Source organism: Oratosquilla oratoria, chromosome 18, assembly GCF_046742065.1.
Source record: "Oratosquilla oratoria isolate Oo_2021 chromosome 18, ASM4674206v1, whole genome shotgun sequence".
NCBI lineage: Eukaryota > Metazoa > Arthropoda > Malacostraca > Stomatopoda > Squillidae > Oratosquilla > Oratosquilla oratoria.
The window spans coordinates 40,118,564-40,136,091 of NC_134794.1; the positions used below are offsets into that span (position 1 = coordinate 40,118,564).

Here is a 17,528-nt window from a genome sequence, read left to right on the forward strand (position 1 = left end):
AAGAGAGGGGGGATGGAGAGAGAGGGATGAAGAAAGAGAAAGAGAGAGAGAGAGAGAGAGAGAGAGAGAGAGAGGGAGAATGTGGCCTGTATGTCAAAGCCAAGGAAAGAATTCATTTAGACATTTTCGAGGACAATCGATCCACCTCGGGCCCTCACCCTCGAAGGACGGGAACCGATCTGGAAAGACTTCGTCCAAGGTCGAGCTGGTGTTGCTCCTCCAGACGCCCACCCGAGGAACCAGATCCCGACGCGAGAACGGGAAGGGCACGTAGAGTCCCACTCGGACGTCCTCCTCCAACGAGGACGACGACGAAGATAAAGTTAACTTCTCCATCAGACAGATCCTGAAGACGCGTTTGAATTCTTCGTCGGTCATCCTACGGCGGAAGGACTCTTCTCCTACGTTCAAGAGGAGAAGGATCTCCGGGTTCCACTCCTGGGGCATTTCTCTGAAGAATGCCCCAGGATCGGTGACGAAGATCACAACGTGGAGGAAGAAGGACCCACGAAGTAATAGCCTGGGCTGGTCCTCAACCCAGGCGGTGCCGTCCGAGCCCAAGTCCACGACCGCGTAGGGCGTGAAGGTGTCCCTCAACACCTGGAAGAGGTGGGTCAAGGTCCCCCTAGGGACCTCGGGATCGATGAAGAAGATGAAGTTCTTCCCTGAGGCGGGACCGGTAACCAGGTTCTCAAGGGCGTTCTTGGACCAAACGGGCCCTCTGAGATCCTCCTCCGACGGGAGGAACCCCTGACCTTCGAGGAGGTTGGCCTCGATGAGGAGGAACCTGAAGAGCCAAGCCAATATCCTTCTCAGGTTCATTGCGGGTTTGTGAGAAGACTTCTGGGGGATACTTGGACTTCGTAGACTTCGGAAGACTCCTTCGCTGGGAACGAGAGGCCCTTGGGGTTTAGTCGTGTTTTTCAGAGGAAGACCTACGACTCGAAGGCTGCTCCTTCTCACTGTGAGTCTTCCCTAAGTCCTCCTCGAGGCTTTATAACTTGGACCACGCCCATCGATTTGCATCTGAAAGAGTCTCGCGAAGAAAATTCGAGTGATCAACCCTCAAGTCTGGTTTTGGTATTTATTGACAAATTAATTACTTGCAGCCCTTGAAGGCGGGGCGGGGGGGTGGGGGGACACTCCCCTTCGCCATTTAATGCCCTCCCCCCAGGATTACTTCCATTACCCCCAGCCAAGTGGTTCTCCCACTTCGCCGGGTAAAAATATTTTTGATCTTCCGTCGCGGGTAAGCGAATGAAATTAATATTCAAATTCCAATTTCTCCTTTTTGGTTCTTCAACTTCCGAATGAGATGACGTAATTCCATGTTAATGTCCCCACACCCCCTTATTTTTTACCAACGCTAAATCGGGACAAAATTATTCAAGTCTCGAGGGTTCGAGCTTTCCTTACGGTTGTCCTTTCGCTAAAATAAAATCGCCTGAAATTCGCCAAAGTAAAGACATACCAAATCCGCCACCTTACAAGGAGGGCCCGCATACACAATCGAACTTCCAAATCACTGGATCCATTGGGTTCCGATCTCAGCTCGCAACAACGATGACCGGGGTTCAAGTATCCCCAACGGCCACCTGGCTTACTTGTCCAGTCATACAAGGCAATGGTGAACTCTTCGACCCGCAGCTAATCGTCTCGTGGCGTAAGCTCCTTGAGAACGCGTATTCAAGAAAAGCCTACTTGGACTTGGATATAATCCATGCGGGGTAAGGACATTTGTTCCCCCGGACAATTGCTCCCATGACATTTGTTCACCAGGCAAGTGAGAAATAGGACATTTGCTCACCAATATATATATATTATATATATATATATATATATATATATATATATATATATATATAATTAATTATATATATATATACATATATTATATATATATATATATATAAAATTAATTATATATTATATATATATATACATATATTATATATATATATATATATATATAAAAATAATTAATTATATATATATATACATATATTATATATATATATATAAAATTAATTATATATTATATATATATAATTATATATTATATTATATATATATATTATATATATATATACATACGTATATATATACTTCAAATACATAACTTTACCCGTCATATCAATAATGCGATTATCTGATCTAATCGGAACAGTTTGATCGAATTAATTCAAACACCACTTGCTCATCCATGATCTTTTTTCCCTCAAGAGTACATAACTTTACATAACATGACACCAATAATGTCAATTCTGTGTCATGATACACTAAGCTCTGACAAAAGGGGGAAGATTTTATTCGGGTGATAAAGAGACCTCTGGACCAAATTAGGGGGGGAGGGAGGGTCGAAGAACCCCCCCTTTCACCCCCATCACGTATCCTCTCCCTCTCTCTCTCTCTCCCCTTCTCCGCTATCCTCCCCCCCCCCCTGCACATCCTGTTCATGCGTGAAGGAGAAGGGTTTCATAACGATAACGAAAAAAATGTTCAGCGCCACATTTCGAAAACAACTTTTCCCACCTCCTTCTGGAGGGAAAGAGGGGAGAGGGGGAAAGTGAGGAGGGGGAAGGGGGTGAAGTGGAAAGGAGGGGTAGAGAGGGGAAGGAAGGGGAAAGGAATGGGGAGAGAAGGAAAAGGAATGGAGAGAGAAAGGAAGGAAGGGGGGAGGAAAGAGGAGAGAAGGGAAAGAAGGGAAGAGATGGGAAGGAAGGATAGAAGGGGGAGAGGGGAAAGGAAAGGGAGAAGGAGGTGAGAAGGATGGGGAGAAAGGGGGAGTGGGGAGAACGGGGGAGTGGGAAGGAAGGAGTAGTGGGAAGGAAGGGGGAGTGGGAAGGAAGGAGGAGTGGGAAGGAAGGGGGAGTGGGAAGGAAAGGGGAGTGGGAAAGAAGGGGGAGTGGGAAGGAAGGGGGGAGTGGGAAGGAAGGGGGGAGTGGGAAGGAAGGGGGAGTGGGAAGGAAGGGGGAGTGGGAAGGAAGGGGGAGTGGGAAGGAAGGGGGAGTGGGAAGGAAGGGGGGGAAGGAAGGGAGAGAAGTGGAAGTGGAAGGAAGGAAAGGGGGGAAGGAAGAAGGAATAGGGAAGGAAGAAGGGGAGGAAGGAAGAGTAGAAAGAAGGAGGAGGAAGGAAGGGGGAAAGTGGGAAAGGAAGGAGGGGAAGGAAGGGGAAAAGGAAGGGGGGGAAGGAAGGTGGGAGGAAGAAGGAAGGGGGGAAGGAAGGTGGGAGGAAGAAGGAAGGTGGGAGGAAGAAGGAAGGTGGGAGGAAGAAGGAAGGTGGGAGGAAGAAGGAATGGGGGAGGGAAGAAGGAATGGGGGAAGGAAGAAGGAATGGGGGAAGGGGAGAAGAGGGGGAAGGGAAAGAGGGAAGGGGGGAAGAGAGGAAGGGGGAGAGAAGGGGAGAGGGGAAAGGGGGAGAGGAAAGAGGAAGGGAAGAGGGAGAGGGAAGAAGAGGGGAAAAGAGGGAAGGAGAGGGGAGAGGAAGGGGAGAGGGAAGAGAGAGGGGAGAGGGAAGGGGAGGGAGAGGGGAGATGGAGGAGAAGGAAGGGGAGAGGGGAGAGAAAGGGGGAGAGGGAAGGGGAGGAGAAAAGGAGAGGGAAGGGAGAGAAGGGAAGGAAGGGAGAGGGAAGGAGGAGAGGAAGAGAGAGGAAGGACAGGAAGAGGGAGAAGGAGAGGGAAGGGGGAGAAGGGAGAGGGAGAGAGGGAGAGGGGAGAGGGAAGGGGGAGAGGGAAGGGGGAGAGGGGAGAGGGAAGGGGGAGAGGGGAGAGGGAATGGGGAGGGGAAGGGGGAAAGGGAAAGAAACTTGAAGACGAGTAGTACATTACACAGCTGTTTCCAATAAGACTAATTTTGTTGTTTTTTTCCAAGGTCGCCAAACGATTTTATTCAGACGAGGATCGATCTCAGGACCTCTCCCCGCTCCCTAAGCAGGCAGCGATTGAATTAATTTAGGTTTGGTTTAGTTAAATTTACGGCAACAATAAGTTCGTTATTGTTAATGTCGACATGACGTCATGTCGCTTTCAAACTTTCGTCGGCCAAACCTTGTCAACTATTATGATTATGAATTCGAGTACCTGGAAGGCGTCTTCTGTTACAATATTCTAGACTTGTCTACGATTGATTCAACAATGTGTCTTACAATTCGTATAAGTTTAACTTTTGTTCCTGATGCAGATTCTCGACATTTGATGCAATTTGACATTTGAAGATGCGAAACAGAAAAAGATTGTAACCGAAGTCATTTCTGCTCAAACGAACACACAAAAGTTGATGATAATCAACCCAGTGTGATGCGGCCTTGATACCTGGACATGGCAATGTGCTCCGCTTACTTGCACGTCAATATACTAGATTTTGCGATCAATATTCAATACACCATTATCGTGTGTGTGTGTGTGTGTGTGTGTGTGTGTTCTGTACTGTTCGATATTATTCAAGAATATTGACTTACGACTATTATATACTAATGTCTCAAAAATGTTTTGTTTATTTTATTTATTAATTTACTTGTTCTTTATTAATGACTATTCATTTATTTATCAATTTGTTTATTTATGTTTATATTTCAAATGACGACTCTGAACTTGTCGCGCGACATGACGTCATCACTTTGACTCCTCCCCTGCTCTATCTTCCCTTCCCATTGTCACACACTCAATCTCAGCCAACAAACTATCCATATTAATAAAAAATTCCTCGTGTAGATTCAATTCAGTTATGCGAAACTTCATGCGTCTTTTTATTCTATTTATCATTCGTTACCTATTCCTCCAGGAAGAGCCATGATAAGAGGGAGGGTGGGAGGGGGGTGGATGGGAATGGAGTATTTGGGGATGGAATGAGTGGGAGTGGACTTATGCCTTTGGTTTAGGCTACCTCTCTTGTAAGGGGGAAAAAGCCTTTGATATATGTATCATTCGTTACCAACAACAGGCTACCATAAATCTTATCTTGGAGTAGATAATTTTGTTTACAAATTTCTTCTGTTTGTCTACGGCCACGTCATAGCGTCTGGCTCGCAGACATGACGTCACGAAAGCCGGTGACGTGACGTCACGGTTGCCACACGCGCACAACCGACAACAAAGCCGTTGACACAACACCCGTTTAGTAAGTTTATTTGGCATTGAATCAATATACATGAAATACAAATAATGAAGAGAACACATAATTCGAAATAACAATTACAATTGCCGAAGATAACCCCAAGCAATTTTATTCAGTTTGAGAACATTTTCAAGCAAAAATAACTTACAGATTTTATTCTAGTAAATATTATAGAATTGATTTGTTTAGCGTCATGTTGTGTGTGTGTGTGTGTGTGTGTGTGTGTGTGTGCGCGCGCGTTGGGGGGGAGGTTCACGGGCGTGAGTGGACAACCCTCCACGTCCACAGGCGATGACATCTCAGGGAGACAAAAAACACCCACGTCTCATATGTCCTTGTAGCCTGGAAGACAAATAAAATAAAAATATAATGTTTCAACGAGAGAGAGAGAGAGAGAGAGAGAGAGAGAGAGAGAGAGAGAGAGAGAGAGGGGAATGTCTCTCGTATAGATAAATATAGATACCAACCCTCCTCGAAAGCGAGCCCGGATAGCTCAGTCGGTAGAGCATTAGGCTTTTAACCTAAGGGTCCAGGGTTCGAGTCCCTGTTCGGGCGAAGCTTTTCGTCCTCGCTTGTCTTCGCTTGTCGTGGCGACCTTGTCCCGACGAGGGAAGCGAGTGGGAGGCGGCGCCTAATTTCGTTGGAATTCCGTCGCGTTTTGTACCCACAATCATTAACGCTCACTTCTATGTATTTTCTTATTCTTTATGTATTTGTTGTTTTGGTTTATTGTTATTCTATTCTATTTTATCATAAATCTATTCTATTATAAATCTATTTTATTATTATATTTCATTTATCTATTATCATCATTATTATTATCATTTCTATTATCGTTATTTTATTTCATTAAAATTTTCTTACTATTAGTATTTTATTATTACTTTATTCATCCTATTTATCTATTTAATTTTTTACTTATTCTATTCTATTTATTATATATTTAATAAAATATATTTACTTTATTATTAATCGTAACGGATGTATTAGACTTTTGTATAACAACAGTTTTTCATCATCCAGCTTAATGTTGACAATAAGACACAAATACACTAACAAGTAGAAACCAACTTATATTTGGTTCTAACTAACAATTCCCCACTGGCATAGCGGTAACCTTGTTCAGGAAGTTAGCAACGATGTTAACCCGGTTCCTGAAACGATTTAGTCTGCTGAGTTTGTTAAACTTGGTCGAGGAAGACATTAGACTTTGGCGATATATCATCATATATAAATCAATTTTCGGTAAGCTTAACAACAACGTTATTTACAATAACAACAACATTAATAACAATATTCATAATAATAACAATGATAATATTACTACTACTTATAATAATATTAATAACAGTAATAACAATAGTAATAATAATAAAAATAATAATAAAAATAATGATAATAAAATATAGATTCACAAATGACATTAATTTGGTTTCATGTATAAATTCTTTACGGATTTATTGCGAAGTGAATATATCACGCGGACATTTGATTTTGCGGAATAAACCTTCATTTTTTGCAATTGATAGAATTTACTTCCGCAACATTTGAGAGATGGGGGAGAGAAATAGGGTAAGAGAGAGGAGAGAGGGGAGAGAAAGGAAAAGAGAGAGCAAGATAGGGGGAGAGAGAGGGGATAAAGAGAGCAAAAGAGTGGGAGAGACGGAGAGAGACGTGGAGGGGAGAGAGAGGGGAAGGGAGAGGGGGAGGGATAGAGAGACACAGGGGGAGGGAGAGAGAGACAGGGGGAGGGAGGGAGAGATAACGATAAAGAGAACGAGAGAGGGGAGAGAAAAAAGAGAGAAAAAGAGTGATAAACAGAAAAATATTAACACAAATCAGAAAAAAATATCTGCCAACCGCAACGAAGGCGTTTCTTCCAATTTGCAAAGAAAACGGAGAATGACTCGAAAGCTGACAACCCACAATTGAGGGGTGGTTACCGATTGGGGCTCAAATTGACTTAATTCATTCAATTCGGCCTGTGATCAATCCAATTTGAAAATTGACGGACCTCTTTGGGGGAAGGGGGAAGGGGGGGGGGAGAATAGGAAAGATCAGGAAGGTGGGGGAGATGGGGGAAGGGTAAGATTTGTAGTTAGTGTGTGTGTGTGTGTGTGTGTGTGTGCCTAAATATACAATAAAGATGACAACAAATTTCAAGATAGAAATGTACTCAAATGTATAAGGTACTGGTTGGAACACAATACGGTGTATAAAATCACCTGCCGAGGTGATGGGGGAGGGGGGCAGTGGAGAGATGGACACCCCCCTGGAGAATATACAGAACAAATTGTGTCCCCCCAAGAAATACATACATATATATATGTGTATATATATATATATATATATATATGTATATATATATATATATATATATATATATATATATTGTCAGTGTATTTGGGCAGGAGTTTTTCTCTAATGCATGTTTCATTAAAAGTGATGGCTAGTTGTGCATTAATAATTTTCTTAATGGTATTTTCCATATACCTTATTAAGGATTTGTTTTCCTTAGGAAGGAAATTTATGACTTGGCTGTATGTAGTCATATTAGCTAGATCGTGATTTCGGGTTCAAGACCCTTCTTCAGTAGCTATAGGGATAAGAATTAATCCGAAGATTCTAGTAAAGATCTAAGTTTTATACTAGAGTTAAAACTTAGATCTTTACTAGAATCTTCGGATTAATTCTTATCCCTATAGCTACTGAAGAAGGGTCTTGAACCCGAAATCGCGATCTAGCTAATATGACTACATACAGCCAAGTCATAAATTTCCTTCCTAAGGAAAACAAATCCTTAATAAGGTATATGGAAAATACCATTAAGAAAATTATTAATGCACAACTATCCATCACTTTTAATGAAACATATATATATATATATATGTATATATATATATATATATATATATATTATATATGTCATATATATATATATGTAATATAAATATAAAATATATACATACAATAAATAAACAACTAAAATACAAAACAAGAACAAACATAAACAACATTACTGATGAGAATTTGTAAAACTTGTCTAAATATGGCGGCACACTAAACATTTCTCACTAGCATTCTACCCGCTCTTGCTATTTGCTTTGCTAGCCAACTCATGCGTATCCGTTACACAGGGAATGAAGCCGCCTGAGGGGTGGAGAAACGCTGGAGGGGAGCGGAGATAAAGGGTGAGATGACAGGGTGAGGGGAGGGGTGAGGAGAGGGGAGAGGCTAGAGGATACGAGGGTGAGGGGAGAGGGTAGGAGGGTGAGGGGAGAGGGTAGGAGGGTGAGGGGAGAGGGTAGGAGGGTGAGGGGAGAGGGTAGGAGGGTGAGGGGAGACATAAGAGGGTGAGGGGAGACATAAGAGGGTGAGGGGGAGACATAAGAGGGTGAGGGGAGACATAAGAAGGTGAGGGCAGTGGGAAGGAGGGTGAAGGGAGAGGGAAGGAGGGTGAAGGGAGAGGGAAGGAGGGTGGTGAAGGGAGAGGGTAGGAAGGTGAAGGGAGAGGGTAGGAGGGTGAAGGGAGAGGGAAGGAGGGTGGTGAAGGGAGAGGGTAGGAAGGTGAAGGGAGAGGGTAGGAGGGTGAAAGGAAAGGGTAGGAGGGTGAAAGGAGAGGGTATGAGGGTGAAAGGAGAGGGTAGGAGGGTGGTGAAGGGAGAGGGTAGGAGGGTGAAGGGAGAGGGTAGGAGGGTGAGGGGAGAGGGTAGGAGGGTGAAAGGTGAGGGTATGAGAGTGAAAGGAGACATAAGAGGGTGAGGGGAGTGGGAAGGAGGGTGAAGGCAGAGGGTAGGAGGGTGAGGGAGAGGGTAGGAGGGTGAAAGGAGAGGGTATGAGGGTGAAGGGAGACATAAGAGGGTGAGGGGAGTGGGAAGGAGGGTAAAGGGAGAGGGGAGAGGGTAGGAGGGTGAGGGAGAGAGTAGGAGGGTGAGGGAGAGGGTAGGAGGGTGAGAGAGAGGGTAAGAGGGTGAGGGAGTGGGTAAGAGGATGAGGGTGAGGGTAAGAGGGTGTGGGGAGAGGGTAGGAGGGTGAGGGGAGAGGGTAGGAGGAGGGGAGGAGAGGGGAGGAGGAGGGTAAAGAGAGGAGGGGAGTAGTGAGGAGAGGGAGAGGGAGGAGAGGGAGTGGGAGTGGGAGGAGAGGGATGGGGATGGGGGGAGGGAGGGGATGGGGAGGGGATGGGGGAGGGAGGGGAGGGGGAGGGGGGGAGGGAGGGGATGGGGGAGGGAGGGGATGGGGATGGGGGAGGGAGGGGATGGGGAGGAGAGGAAGGGGGAGGAGGGGGAGGAGAGGAAGGGGGAGGGGGAGGAGAGGAAGGGGAGGAGGGGGAGGAGAGGAAGGGGGAGGAGAGGAAGGGGGAGGAGAGGAAGGGGGAGGAGAGGAAGGGGGAGGAGAGGAAGGGGGAGGAGGGGGAGGAGAGGGACGGTGAGGGAGAGGAAGGGTGAAGGGAAGGAGAGGAAGGGGGAGGAGGGGGAGGAGAGGAAGGGGGAGGAGGGGGAGGAGAGGGACGGTGAGGGGAAGGAGAGGAAGGGTGAAGGGAAGGAGAGGAAGGGTGAGGGGAAGGAGAGGGAGGGTGAGGAGAGGAAGGGTGAGGGGGAGGAGAGGAAGGGTGAGGAGAGGGAGGGTGAGGAGAGCGAGGGAGGAGGGGGAGGAGAGCGAGGGAGGAGAGTGGGGTGAGGAGGGAGGAGGGGGAGGGAGAGGAGGGAGGAGGGGGAGGGCGAGAAGGGTAAGGGTGAGGAGGGGGAGGGGGAGGGGGAGAGGGAGTGAAGCCAGGCGATAGGGGGAGGGGAGAGGGAGTGAAAGTGGGTGAGTGAAGGTGGATGATGGGGTGAAAGGGGTGAGGGTGAATGTGAGGGGTGAGGGTGGATGTAAGGGGTGAAGGTGAGTGAGTGAAGGTGGGTGAGGGAGTGAAGGTGGGTGTAGGATTGAAGGTGGATAAGGGGGTGAGGGGGGTAAGGGGTTGAGGTGGTGAGGGGGTAAGGGGTTGAGGTGGTGAGGGGGGTAAGGGGTTGAGGTGGTGAGGGGGGTAAGGGGTTGAGGTGGTGAGGGGGGTAAGGGGTTGAGGTGGTGAGGGGGGTAAGGGGTTGAGGTGGTGAGGGGGGTAAGGGGTTGAGGTGGTGAGGGGGGTAAGGGGTTGAGGTGGTGAGGGAGGTAAGGGGTTGAGGTGGTGAGGGAGGTATGGGGTTGAGGTGGTGAGGGGGGTAAGGGGTTGAGGTGGTGAGGGGGGTAAGGGGTTGAGGTGGTGAGGGGATAAGGGGTTGAGGTGGTGAGGGGTTAAGGAGTTGAGGTGGTGAGGGGGATAAGGGGTTGAAGTGGTGAGGGGGTACAGTGTTGAGGTGGTGAGGGTGTGAGGGGGTGAGGATGGGAGGGGGTAAGGGAGTGAAGGTGGGTAGGGGGTGAGGATGGGAGGGGGTAAGGGAGTGAGGGTGGATAGGGGGTGAGAGGGTGAGGATGGGTAGGGGGTGATGGTGGGTAGGGGATGAGAGGGTAGGGTGGATGAGATGGTACGGGTGGATGAGATGGTAAGGGTGGGTGAAGGGTGGGTGAGAGGGGTGATGCTGGGTAGGGGGTGATGGTGGGTAGGGGATGAGAGTGTAGGGTGGATGAGATGGTAAGGGTGGATGAGATGGTAAGGGTGGATGAGATGGTAAGGGTGGATGAGATGGTAAGGGTGGGTGAGAGGGTAGGGTGGGTGAGATAGTAAGGGTGGGTGAGGTAGTGAGGGTGGGTGATAGTAGGTGAGCGGGTGAGGGTGGGTGAAGGGGTGAGAGGGTAGGGTGGATGAGAGGGTGAGGGTGGGTGAGCGGGTGAGGGTGGGTGAAGGGGTGAGAGGGTAGGGTAGGTTAGCGAGTGAGGGTAGGTGACGGGGTGAGAGGATAGGGTGGGTGAAGGGGTGAGAGGATAGGGTGGGTGAAGGGGTGAGAGGGTAAGGCGGGTGAGAGGGTAAGGTGGGTGAGCGGGTGAAGGTAGGTGAGGGGGTGAGGGTAGGTGCGGGGGTGAGGGTAGGTGAGGGGGTGAGGGTAGGTGAGGGGGTGAGGGTAGGTGAGGGGGTGAGAGGGTAAGGGTGGGTGTGAGGGGTGAGGGGTGAGGGTGTGTGGGGTGAGGGGGTGATGAGGTAGGTGAGGTGGGGTGAGGGTGAGGGGGTGAGGGTGAAGGTGGGTGTGAGGGGTGTGAAGGGTAGGTGAGGGTAGGTGAGGGTGTTGAGGTAGGTGAAGGTGGTGAGGTGGTGAGGGGGGTGAGGGTAGGTGAGGGGGGTGAGGGTGGGTGAGGGGGTGAAGGGGTGAGAGGGTGGGTGAGGGGGTGAAGGGGTGAGAGGGTGGGTGAGGTGGTGAAGGGGTAAGAGGTGGGTGAGGTGGTGAAGGGGTGAGGTGGTGAAGGGGTGCGAGGGTAGGGTGGGTGAGGTGAAGGGGTGAGAGGGTAGGGTGGGTGAGGTGAAGGGGTGAGGTGGAGAGAGTGAGGTAGAGAGGGTGAGGTGGTGAAGGGTGGGTGAGGGTGGATGAGGGTAGGTGAGGTGGTGAGGGTGGATGAGAGTAGGTGAGCGGGTGAGGGTGGGTGAGGTGGTGAAGAGTGGGTGAGAACAGGTGAGGGTAGGTGAAGGGTCGAGGGTGGGTAAGGTTGAGAAGGGTGTTGAGGGTGAGGGAGTGGGTGAGGGAGTGAGAGGAGAGGGAAGGCAAGTACAACAGCGAGACTGCACACGTGGGTGTAGCCGATACGAGGGGGACCGGCTACGCAGCGACACGCAATGGAACATCATTATTTATTGACAAATAATTTTACAATCTTTTTATTTACAATCCTCACCAGTATCAATGGCAGACAATAAATATATAAATAAACAACTAAAATAATAGTAAATGAACAAACAATTGAATAAATAAGATAAAATTAACATGTTTTAAGGATATTAAATTTTACAAATCACAAACCAATAAACTAATTCTATAATGTACATAAATGTACAGATTTGTGTGTGTGATTCACCACGGGCTTGGATCCCGTGTTAGACTCGTGATCGATAGCTATTACCCTCCCGAATGAGAGCCCATATATGACCGACCTATGGGTAATGCTGTGACCTTACACACGCACATAAAACTCCCCGCCACCGAGAGTTGGAGTAACGCCTCGCAGGGCATCGATACTAAAATTATTTCACCCCTGGGCGTGTGTGTGTGCGCGCACGCATTTTTATTCTACCGCCATATACCATGTAGCATTTGTTCTTGTGCGTTACGTAACGTAACACAACGTCATTTGTAACGTAACGACGCATAGCTTCAGTGACACCACGTGACGTCAGTGATGACGTCACAATGATGACGTAGCCACCTACGCGCTCTTGAAAATCGAACCACGTGACTCGAATGTTGACCTCTAAATTCGCTTTAAGTTCAACCCCCAAGACGATGCTACGAGTCGAGGGTGACGTACGAGGGCTTTTGGCGTTAGCAAACCTCGACAAAAGCTTCGCCCGAACAGGGACTCGAACCCTGGACCCTTAGGTTAAAAGCCTAATGCTCTACCGACTGAGCTATCCGGGCTACGATACGTATAGTTCCCATTTAACTAGAAATACTAACTTTCTTTAACTGTTTCTCCGTAAATTGTTTTTGGTCTCGTTAGTTTTGTTAACCGTACGTTAACCTTGTTAAATAATTTGTTTTAACTTGAGAGAAAACTTTTATCAAGGAGTGACTTTAAAATTTCTTTTCGTGTCCAACTGTAGGCTGTTACGTAAACTCAAGGGAACTTTCATACATGTACGAAAAAAAATCAAAATATAATTTGAATAATACCAACATAAACACCAAAAATAATAATAATAATGATGTAAATATTAAATTAGAATATTAATTATGACAAAACAGTAAATAAAAGATATAAAGTAATAATTAAAATAACAATTTTCAAAACAATAATGTAGAGATAAACTACAAGGAAACGTAAGTAACAATAACATTAAATATCAAATTAGTAATAATCTATAATTTTTAAATAATATATAATGTTAAGAAAATCATTAAAATATTAAGCAATGATCTCGTTGCTTGTCGCCAGACGATTTTATTCAACAACAAATTCTTCGATTTTTTTTCTAATCTGGTTATTTTTGGAGGACTGAAGAGGAGTGCTGTAGGTAATAAAATAACGACTGCAATAATGAAAATTGCGAAAATTATAATAAAAAATTATAACCAAATATAATAACAATAACACTAACAATAATAACAATACAATAAGATAGCATCAATGAAAATAACTGCGAAAATTATAATAAAAATAAGTTAAAATGATAATAACAATAGCAATAATATTAAAAATAACGAAATTGAGCAAAAATAGTAAAAATAACAATAACAATAACACTAGCAACAATAGCAATAATAACAATATAACAAAGGAAGTTTGAACACAGAAAAAAATAATAACGATAACACTAACAACAATTAGAAAAAACAATAATAGTAACAACAATAGAGGTAATAATAACTAAAATTAAAAAAAACGTACTACTGATAATAACAATGTATACAAAAATAATAAATCAAAATAAAATAATAGTTAGATAACTCACGTGAAGAAAAAAAAAATTAAAGTGGAAATAATGAAGAGTTATTTGTGATCAAAGAATTTTAATCAAATTGAAGCTAACCTCCCTCCCTCCGCCTCTAGGTTAACCTAGTTGGTTTAAAAAATCCTCTTCGTCCTCCTCCCCCTCCTCTTCCTAGGGCCCTTCTTCCTACCCCCCCCTTCCCTCCTCCTCGTCCTCTTTCTCCTCCTCCTCCTCCCCACCTTCTCTTCCTAGGGACCTTCTTCCTTCTCCCCCTACCCCTTCTCGCATCCTCTTCCTCCTCTTTTTCCTCCTCTTCCTCCCCTCCTCTTGCTAGGGTCCTTCTTCCTTCTCTCCCGCTCACTCATCCTCTTCCTTCTCCTCATCCTCTTTCTCCTCCTACTCGTCCTCTTCCCCTACTCCTGTTCCTCTTTTTTCTCCTACTCTTCCTCGCCCTATTCTTACTCCTTGCCCTTCCTCTTTCTCTTCTCCTCGTCCCCCCTCCTCTCCTCTTCCCCTTTGGAAGCTCCAAACATAAGGTCATCCTGTACAAAAACAAAAATGTCTTCTCTTCATCCCTCTTCCACCCCCTCCTCCTCCTCGTTCTCCTCCTTCCACCTCCTCCTCCTCCTCGTTCTCCTCCTTCCATCTGCCCTCTCCTTCCCTCCTGGAACCCTTCCAGTAATCAAAATTCATGGAGCCATGTGCAAATTATGATAGAAAGTTCTCACAAGAAGACATAGTCACTGACCGTCTAATACAATTCTCAAAAAAAAAAAAAAAAAAAAGAGGGAGAAAGAGAGAGAGGGAGAGGGAGAGGGAGAGAGAGAGAGAGAGGGAGGGGGAGAGATAGAGAGATAGAGAGAGAGAGAGAGAGAGAGGGAGGGGGAGAGATAGAGAGATAGAGAGAGAGAGAGAGAGAGAGAGAGAGAGAGAGAGAGAGGGGGGGAGGGGGTAAAATCCCCACTAATGTTCCCTCATCCGAAAACTAGCGCTAGGTACTATTGGCTTGACGATTTTATTCAGGTGTGAATTGGTTTCCATCAGGCCAAAGGACAACAAATCATGAGTGACCTGCTAATGACCCCATCTGACCTGCGAGTCACCTGTGACCCTTTCCTCCTATCCCCAGTCGTAGACATAATTAGAAAAAAAAGAGCATTACTCCATGTCCTCGTCTTCCTCTCCTCTCTCTATCTCTCTAGAGAGGTGTTTTGAAATTATCCCCCCCCCATTAAAGAAAATTTATCTACAGGCACCTTCCCTCCCCCTCCCACCCACCACCTGGTTACGAATTTCATTTAGCAGGGGAGAGCGGGAGAGAGCGGGGGAGAGCAGGGAAAAGGTTAAGTACAATAATAAATACCATTTCCTAAGATGGGGGTCGAACAGGAAATGACGTCATAAAGATGGCCGACCGGAAAGATCAGAATTCCATTTGCGTTCAGCACACAAGTGTCCCGATTTTTTTTTTCTTTTTTTAAATAAAATAAAATTCATTCACCACTCTAGTGTGAGCCCGGATAGCTCAGTCGGTAGAGCATTAGGCTTTTAACCTAAGGGTCCAGGGTTCGAGTCCCTGTTCGGGCGGTCCCTTTAACAGCCAAGAACTTAACCATCAAACCAATAAGAGGTCAATGATAGCAATTATCTTAACTACCTCAACAGCTATGTCGATTTGGAGCTTAAAATATCTCAAAGGTTATTCATTCATATTGAGTGGGTTTTGAATGAAAGATCAGACAAAGAACAGCTCGTAGGTACAGTCACAGGACCCATTGCTGACGTGCATCCTACCTCCCTGGCATCATCATACAAACGCCTTGGTTGCAGGTTCGATTGATTCCATTAGGGATCGGCCTCGTGATTTGCAGCAGATCGAAGCAAAACAGCCCCATGAATAAAGAATCGATGCTCTGGACAATCGTTCGACGATCATCGTTGAGCCATGAACGATCATCGTTAAGCGATAATCGCACCGAACGAAACGTACCTTAACTGGCACATCCCTGGTGGCAAACAGGGAAATTCCTCATAGATTTATGGGGTACTGTCATATTGGTGGAGTGTGTTTACAGGACTCCACCGAATATATTTGATAATATAACCTTAGATATATGTAATCATATCTGATGATATAACCTTAGATATGTGTAATCATATTGCCACGACCTCCCAACATGAATAGTACAAATAGTTATCATGTATGTTCCTGTTGGATCATCACTTCATAAAGGTCCAACCGCAGAATAAGAGTAAGAACTGAACAAATATATTGAAGTCTTTGATGCTAAAGGACCTGAATAAGATGAGGGTTTAAAAAGAAGAAAATCACAAATTGGAGAGTTTGGTGGAAGAACTGGGGGACATCAGGTGGAACATCGTGGTACTGAGTGAAGTCAAATGAAAGGAAGGAGATTTCAGAGCGAAAAAAGAAAAAAAAAACACAGAAGAACATGACTGACGAGTTAAGCGTTGGGAGTAGTTGCGATAACTCAGATGCTACTTAATGTTAAATAAAATTTTTGCCTTTTTTAATATTGTAGGTAGTATATAGACTTTCGAAAAAACTTACATTAAACGAGACGAACGACATCAACCATTTTCCTGTTATGCCACCCCCCCCCCCTTTATTCTGGTTCCTGGCAAATAGATTTTCAGTTTCCATAGCAACCAGCCCTCGGTTAAGGGAAGGGAACATAGACAATTTAGGATCAAAGAACACATATCAGTCCCGTCTATCTAGAGACACAGTTTCAGTCGTTTTTCTTCCTTTTAGGGCGATGGCACCGTATCTGACACACTCTGTGACATGTTTTCTGACACACTCCCCCCCTTCCCTCCCTCCCCTCATATCCGTCACCGGGGGGAAATAAATCCATTTCTCTCATTATTTCTCGAAATGCTGTTCACATGGACTGTAGGAGTACTGGAATACAATGCAAATATTATGACAAAGATGTAGTTAAATCAGTAGTTATTTGTAATTGAATTTCTGTGAGCTATGAAAACCCCAGACGATGAGGAAGGTGGGAGTGGCATGTCCATCCTCCTCCCCCCCAGAACGTGGGGGTAAGGGGGGCATATGACATGAATCAAGAGGGTAGGCTAGTGGCAATGCGACACACCTCCCCCCCCCCACCGCACGATATGGCAGACTTTTTTTTTTTTGGGGGGGGGGGGGGAATGAGACAAATGACGGCGTGCCCCCCCCCCCTTGTCGGCAACTAACTTTGCTCACCGTGGGAGGGGAGGTTAAATCTATTTCAATAATAAATACCATTTCCTACGATGGGGGTCGAACAGGAAATGACGTCATAAAGATGGCCGGCCGACCCGAGATAAGAATTGGATATGCTAGGTCAGCATGTCCCTGTCCCAAGGGCCCGGATAGCTCAGTCGGTAGAGCATTAGGCTTTTAACCTAAGGGTCCAGGGTTCGAGTCCCTGTTCGGGCGGTCCCTTTAGATAAGATGAAAAGAACTAACAAGATAGGAATAAAATAGAGTTCATTAGCTATGTATCTTTCCAAGTCTGAACTTATATAAATAATAATAACATTTGTTGAGTTTAGTTTCTGAGAAAGGAACTGTAGCCTTACAGTGGCCGGCAACGGTCCTGGGGACCTCTCTGAGAAGAAACTTTAGATAGAATGATGGAGGAGGAACAGGGGGACGAGGAGGAAGAAGAAGGGGAGTGGGAGAAGGTCAAGGGGAGGAAGTGGGGGAGGAGGAGAAAGATGGTGTTGGAGAGAAAGAAGGGGAGGTCGAGGAGGAAGATAGGGAGGAGGAATAAGGAAGGAGGAGGATTAAGAGGGGGAAAGAGGAGGTGGGAGAGGAGGGAGAGGAGGAAGAGGCGGTGGTCAA

The 17,528-nt window shown here is 45.9% G+C and overlaps 1 protein-coding gene and 4 non-coding genes across 8 annotated transcripts in view; 3 read left to right on the plus strand and 2 right to left on the minus strand.

The window, feature by feature from the left end:
- Positions 1 to 17,528, minus strand: part of LOC143034919 (ionotropic receptor 21a-like) — a 185,098-nt gene that overhangs the window by 38,687 nt on the left and 128,883 nt on the right. For 2 of the 4 annotated variants that reach the window (XM_076201266.1, XM_076201264.1), the window contains exon 1: positions 159 to 363. The exons of the other annotated variants lie outside the window; for them this stretch is intronic. In XM_076201266.1, coding sequence (XP_076057381.1) covers positions 159 to 336 — 178 coding nt within the window. In that variant the 5' untranslated portion in view covers positions 337 to 363. Of the gene's footprint in view, positions 1 to 158; positions 364 to 17,528 lie in introns of those variants that run through there. 4 annotated transcript variants of the gene reach the window in all.
- Positions 5,595 to 5,667, plus strand: TRNAK-UUU (transfer RNA lysine (anticodon UUU)). The gene has a single exon. It is a non-coding gene; the product is annotated as a tRNA-Lys (tRNA).
- On the minus strand, positions 12,581 to 12,653 carry TRNAK-UUU (transfer RNA lysine (anticodon UUU)). Its single transcript has one exon. It is a non-coding gene; the product is annotated as a tRNA-Lys (tRNA).
- On the plus strand, positions 15,181 to 15,253 carry TRNAK-UUU (transfer RNA lysine (anticodon UUU)). Its single transcript has one exon. It is a non-coding gene; the product is annotated as a tRNA-Lys (tRNA).
- TRNAK-UUU (transfer RNA lysine (anticodon UUU)) lies at positions 17,048 to 17,120 on the plus strand. Its single transcript has one exon. It is a non-coding gene; the product is annotated as a tRNA-Lys (tRNA).